This window comes from Camelus ferus, chromosome X, assembly GCF_009834535.1.
Source record: "Camelus ferus isolate YT-003-E chromosome X, BCGSAC_Cfer_1.0, whole genome shotgun sequence".
NCBI lineage: Eukaryota > Metazoa > Chordata > Mammalia > Artiodactyla > Camelidae > Camelus > Camelus ferus.
The window spans coordinates 26,798,404-26,805,135 of NC_045732.1; the positions used below are offsets into that span (position 1 = coordinate 26,798,404).

The window sequence follows — 6,732 nt, forward strand, 5'->3', positions numbered from 1 at the left end:
CAACCTCCGAGAACCGTCGGAGGGGACTGAAGCGGGTGAGGGCGGTGGAATCCGGGTGTCAGCTTTGAACCAGCAGAGGGACAGTAGCTAGGCATAACGGGACTAAAGGCGAGGACTCGAGAAAGTGTGAGGGAACCACCGGCATTGGAACGCAGCGGGCCTCAGAGCTCCGCCCCTTCTATCCGCACGGCACCCCCATGTGGTGGTTTGAGGCTATGACGCAGTCTGACTTCCGCCTCGTGTCGGAGGGGAGCCATCCCATCGGTCCAGGCAGAAGCCCCGGACTCCGCCTGAATTACGGTAAAGATGCCGAGTTAGGTGTGGGGGGACTGGCCACTCCAGATTAAAAGGGTTCCCAGAGTCTCACCCTGCTCTCAGCCCTGGTAGAACCTGGACCGGAACCATCTGACAGAGCGACCTCCCAGCATCTTTGAAATTTCCCCTGAGGGGACGGAAGAGGATGAGGGCATCAGAACAGCGTGTCGGCTTTAGAGCAGCAGAAGGACGGGTCCCAGGCCTTAATGGGGGTGGGGGGGGGGGCGCCGTTTAAAGCGATTGGAAGGGGTGGGGGAGGGGTAAAAGCGGCGACCCTATGTGGGGCCTGAGGGAACCCTCGCCCCGAACTTAGGCGGCCTCAGAGCCCAGCCCGTAGCACGTTGGGCTGAACTGAAGTATTACAGTGCCCTGGGTTCTGTCTCTGGTGTCTCAGGGGAAGTGAACACTCGAGAATGGGAGGAAGATGGCGTCAGGCCAGGAAAAGGTGGCGCGAGCAGGCCCGGCCACGTGTTAACGGCAAGGGTACTGAATGAGGTCTCAGGGAAACACCCACCCCCAACCAAGGGGACCTCGCCAAGCCCCGCCACTGCTGTCAGCCCCTGGAGGCCTTGGGTCAGGGTGGGAGCCTGAGGCACCCCCTCGCATTGTCCTTGGGCCATCTTAGCAAGATGGAGGTTGGTCTGAGAGGGCTGCCTCACTAGCATTAAGAGGGAACCCAGGCATTTCCAGCAGTCAGTGTGAGGACTGAGGGGACCACCTGCCTTAGAACCCTGGGGGTCACAGAGAATCCTATCCATGCCATTAGCCCCTAGGGTGCCTGAGGCAGAGAAGTTAGACTGAGGCCTCCTTAACCTCCTCCTCAGGACTCTCAGGGATTTGAGGGCCTTGATCTGAGGGCATAGATCTTCTGTCAGCAAAGGGGGGAGTCCCAGGCATTACCAGAAGTGCAAGTGAGGGCACTGAGTGAGAACTGACCCCTAATTACCCCAGGATAGAAAGGTTCCCACAGAGCTTCTGTTTGTGCTTTATTCCCTGTGTATTCTGGGCAAGTGTGGTACAATGAAGTTCTGCTCATTCCCACCTCTGAGGTCTCAGTGATAAGGTCTTTGAAATGAGGGGATAACATCAGACCATTAGAGCACAGGAACCGCAGATCCTGCCAAAAGTGAAGTGATGACCCTTAGGTGAACTGAAATACTCCCTAACTCAGAACAGAGCCATTGCTCTAAGCCCCACTGAGCCTCAGGCAGATCTGGTAGGTTGGAGCTAAGGCACACCCTAGTTATTTCCACAGAGTCCTCAGAGTAGAGGCAGATCAGACAGTAGGAGCTTTGTGGGTTCCTAGAACAGTGCCCTCAAGGAAACCTGCAGAAGCGGCCTTCAATAAGGCCAAGGCTGTATCTCCCTGTTGAAGTGGTCCAACAATCTCATCCTCTTTCCTTTAGGTCACTGAGTCACCTGCCCCCTTGCCTGCTGCACTTGTTGAAACTCATCATGCCTCGGGGTCGGAAGAGTAAGCTCCGTGCCCGTGAGAATCGCCGCCAGGCCCAAGAAGATGATCTGGTAGGTACCCAGGCCACTGTGGGAGTGGGAGAAGAGTTCCGCTCTGCTTCCTCTCCTCTTTTCAAAGGTATTTCCGAAAGCTCACTTATTGCTGGGTCATGTTGTAATCCACAGGTTCTTCAGAGAGCCACAGCTGTTTCACACACTGAGCCCACCTACAGAGACCCTCTAGATGAGACGGTGGTTTTATCGGTGTACTACCTGTTGTACAAGTATCAAATGAAAGAGCCCATTACCAAGGCAGATATGCTGAGAAATGTAATCCAGGTGTACAGGAATCACTTCCATGAGATCCTCAAGAGAGCTTCTGCGCACATGGAGATGGTCTTTGGCCTTGACCTGAAGGAAGTGGATCCCTACCGGCACATCTATGTCCTTGTTAACAAACTTGAAATAAGCTACGATGCAATTCTGGATGATGTGAGAGAGGTTCCCAAAACTGGCCTGGTGATGGCTATTCTGGGTGTGATATTCATGAATGGCAATTGTGCCACTGAGGAGCAAGTCTGGCAAATGTTGAATGTGATGGGGTTATATGCTGGGAGGAAGCACTTCATTTTTGGGGAGCCAAGGAAGCTCATCACCAAAGATTTAGTGGAGGCAAATTACCTGGAGTGTCGCCAGGTGCCCAATAGTGATCCTCCCCGCTATGAGTTCCTGTGGGGTCCAAGAGCCCACGCTGAAACCAGCAAGATGAAAGTGCTGGAATTTATGGCCAAGATCCATGATACAGTCCCTACAGCCTTTGCATCCTGGTATGAAGAGGCTGTGAAAGATGAGGTGGAGAGAGCCCGAGCCAGAGCTACAGCCAAGGCTCGTACTGCTGCCATGGCCAGTGCACGCTCCAGGGCCATGGCCACAAATTCCTCATGCCCCAATAAAGTCTGAGGCTGATTCTTCACTTTGTTCTTAAAAAGAGAAGTCCATGTTCTAAGCAGTAGAAAGTCAGAATGGGGCTGGAGACAACATAGTATATAACATATGTGTGTTTCTTTTCAATGTAGTAACTTGGATAATTTTTAAAAAATATATTGTTCCTTTTAATAGAAAGTTTAAGTACCTTCATAATCTAAATTTATGAATGATATTGCTCAAACATCTATTGCTGTCAATGAGATTTAAGACTCAGAGTTTTATTATTTTGTAAAACAAATTGGAAAAGTTCCACCTTATTGAGTAATTTGGAATAAAATAACAACAATAGATGAGGCATTTCCTTGGAAATGTGAAAAACTCAACAGTGTAACATTTGAGGTCAATAAATGGAGAAATAAATAAAAGATGATAAGTTCTTGGTTTCATTTATCACTTTTAGTCTGTTGTTTCATAACATATATATACATATGTACATATATATACATATGTGTGTGTGTATATATATATACACAGAAAGAGAGAGATATAGATGTATCTGGATATATTTAGCTTATTCAAGAATGTAGGAGAAATAATATTATAATAAATTAGACCTCTTTTTCAGTGGCCCATTTTTTTTTTCCCTAACAATAATTAAGCAAAACTCTGTGTTAGTTCAGGGAATACTAAGATGAACAAGAACCATTCCTACCCATAGAATTTTAAAGTCTTGGTGCAGCTATGACATAAGGAATATTGTGAGATATCCCCTAGGACCAAAAGGACAAGTCAAAAGATGGTGTGAATACTTGGAGGTTTCAATTGTGACTAGTCAAATGTAAATATCCTATGGCAAAGGGGTTTGAGACCTTGGGAAACTGCAAGTCCTTGGGTGTGAGGTAATTTTAATTAAGCTGGGTGGTGGGTAAGATGAGTTTGTTTGAGTGGTGGGCAGAGACTAAAATCTCAGGCGAAGTGTCTCAGATTGAGAGACTAAAGCCTAGAAAGCTGCTTTAGCACTTACTTTAAGATCATGTATAAAGCAGAGAGAAATCTTCACCTGGGGCATGAGTGGAAGAGGTCCTGTGCTCTTGTTCCAGTGCAGAAGAACACAGTCCACAAACTAGGTGACTTCTGCACATCATAAAAAGAGAGTGTCTGAGAAATAAAGGTGATACTCACATGAGATGAAATGCTCAGAAGCCACTGTGCTGGCAGTCTTTGCCTTGGGCTGGGAGAGACATAGTCCATCCAATAAATAGGCATTTTAATTAGGTTATCTGGAATGTAATTTGGTAAATCTAAACTAGAACTAGATTTGTGATAAAAGTAAAATAATTGCAAATACAAGTGTTTTGGATGGAAGAGAAGATATAAGGAAGGGATGGAAAGAGGCTCTGACATAAATTTCAGTAAGTTTTGAGTTGCATCAAACAGGGCAGAATCACCCACACTAATAACAAATTACATATCCTCAGAAAATTAATACAGCAAGTAACTTAGTTTAACATGCTAAGCAACACACTGGCTGATTTCTTCTGCCATATCCTAGAGAGCTACAAATTCTACAATTTGTGGTTTAAAAAAAAAACAGAGGGGAGGTTAGTAGGTTTTAGAGTGAAAACAATTACAGTAATAACTAAAATTTAGTAAAACCTAGTACATGCCAGATACTGTGCCAGTGTCTTGCATAAGTTGCAGTCCAACTTTCCTACTAACAAGATATATATGAGCCAAAAGCAAGAGGACTACTTGTCAAATTCATTTCAGAGATGAAGAGTGTGAGGCTCACAGAATTTTGTAATTGTCCTGAGTTCACCTGGCTTGTAAGTGACAGAGCTGGGACTAGAATCCCGGTCTGAATTCCTCTAGAGCCCACACTGTTCCCTCCCAATCTGAGGCTGACTTTCTATCTTTTAATTCATTTCTCTTCGCATTACTCCACAATGTCTCCTGGTAAATAAAAAGAAGGAATCTGCAGCCAATGTACTAAACCCAGGTGTGTTAATGAGGTGAAAATGGGGACTATCTACGGCCTGCATTTGCCTAAAGTCCACCTGCTCCTATCCACAGGGTTCTTTTAGAGCTGAATGCCCGGTGCTGGTACATGGGACCAGACCCAGCACTCTCCAAATTACACTGTTCCTCCCATGGGTCTTCCCCAGTGTGCTCTCATGTCCAAATCTGGATCCTGACCTGCTGTCTAGCTCTCCTCTACTTCTTTTAATAAGGCTGCACTCTGCTGCCAGTGGAACAGAAAGCCCAGAATCTCCCACCTTTCCCCTGACTTAGAGGCTTCCAACTCCCTGCAGACGTCCTCTCTGTCTGTCCCATCCCTGACTATGGAATCCCTCTGATAGCAACAGCCCCAACCACTGTTGTTTACGTTGGAAGTGAAGTTTAGACATTTGCTCATCTGCTCTGGGTTCTTCCACCGCACTCAAAGTTTTTTTTTTTTTTCCAAATTGCTTTGTGAGTAGATTTGGCACAGGATCTACTGGTTCTTGCAAGATAACACTGAGTTAGGAGGTTTTAGAAAACAGATAAGGTTAGAAAGAAAAGAGAATTTAATCTCCTGACTTATTTGAGACTGGACACTGAATCTGTACACTGATCAGTGAACTTAACTAAGTGTCCAAGAACCAAAGCCTCCTTCCTAAGTGGTAGATGGGGAAGTACCAAGGAAATCACTATGGAACAACCATCTGCAGAGGCTGGATTCGAACAGACCCTTTAGCCCTTTAAGGAGGTTATGCTAGTATTCCACAGCTGCTGTAACAAATTACCACAAATTTAGCAGTTTACGAAAACACATTTATTATCTCAAATGTCTCTGGGTGAGAAACCCAAATTTCTTCTGCTGGTTTATCTGTTCTGGGTTTCACAAGACCCAAGTCAAGCTTTCAGCTGGCAGGTCTCTTATAAGTCTGGGAAGGATTTCCTTCCAAAATCATTCCAGTTTTGGGCAGAATCCAGTTCTTTGTGGTAATAAGGCTGAGGCCCTATTTCCTTGCTGACAGTCAGCTGGAGCTGCCATAGTTTCCCCAGTCCTCAAACGCAGGCCCATATACTTTGAGTCAGCAACTGAACGTTGAAGTCTCCTCACACTTGGCACTTTCCAACCTCCCTGTCTGCTGCATCTCTCTTCTACATCCAGCCAGAGAAAGTTCTCTGCTTGTACAGGGTCATGTCATTAGATTGGGCCCACCCAGGTCATCCAATAGAATATCTTTTATTTTAAAGTCGGCTTCATAACCTAACTACATTTGCAAAGTACCTTTGGCCGTGTAACATAACTAATTCACAGGTTTCAGGGATAAGGTATGGGCGTCTTCATGGAGCAATTATTCAGTCTACCGGTGACACAGAAAATGTCTCCCTGGAGGACCACATCAGCTTTGATAAGGAAAAAAAGTCACCATCATTTTCCTGATTGTTGTCTGTATCTGCCCCAGTGGTTTTCCAGTGTGCCTAAAGACGCTTGTACAAGTGTTCGGGTATACTCATCAAATGATGGGTAACCGAGATTCACAAGTTGTGATTTAGACCATGCAGCAAAAAGAAGAAAGAAATTCTCAGTGTACTGAGACTACTGTAAAGGTAAGTGCAGAAAGGTGTTATTTAGTGACAAAAGGTGACCCTTTCCTGCTGAGGTTTACAGTGTCCTGTAGAAAACTGGTGTGAGCCTGTGTCTGAAAACACTTGTCACATAGTGGGCACCACAAAAAGGTGGAGTGTTGCAAGACAATTTTGGCTTTCTCAGAAACTTCTTCAAGAATGAAGAGGGCTTCTGTATACAAATTATGAGTGTCGCACTTTGTCGACGACCTCCTACTCTGTAGCTGTTTGTGGAGAGACTGCAAGTGCTCAAACACGTGTGCCTTGCTCTGCTCCCTGGGCACGTGGGGACCCTGTATTGTGCAGTCAGTCCACTTGTATTAGAAAGGGTTTTGTGACCACCCTTGCCACTGAAATATGAACAGAAACGATGTTTGTCATTTCCAGACCATGGCACTTGACAGTCAGTGTGCTACCTCC

The 6,732-nt window shown here is 45.9% G+C and overlaps 1 protein-coding gene across 1 annotated transcript; it reads left to right on the forward strand.

Annotated features, from left to right (window-relative positions):
• The first annotated feature begins 252 nt into the window (after positions 1 to 252).
• LOC116661944 (melanoma-associated antigen B10-like) lies at positions 253 to 3,100 on the forward strand. Its single transcript, XM_032474928.1, has 3 exons — positions 253 to 300; positions 1,722 to 1,839; positions 1,954 to 3,100. Exons 2-3 carry the CDS (start codon positions 1,771 to 1,773, stop codon positions 2,725 to 2,727), a joined length of 843 nt encoding a protein of 280 aa, XP_032330819.1. The 5' UTR covers positions 253 to 300; positions 1,722 to 1,770; the 3' UTR covers positions 2,728 to 3,100.
• The last annotated feature ends 3,632 nt before the right edge of the window (positions 3,101 to 6,732 follow it).

Bases quoted from the DNA above. Each gene is read 5' to 3' on its own strand.
- LOC116661944 (XM_032474928.1), top strand. From the start codon at position 1,771: ATGCCTCGGGGTCGGAAGAGTAAGCTCCGTGCCCGTGAGAATCGCCGC. The intron at 1,840-1,953 runs GTAGGTACCCAG...TGTAATCCACAG, and splicing joins AGGCCCAAGAAGATGATCTG to GTTCTTCAGAGAGCCACAGC.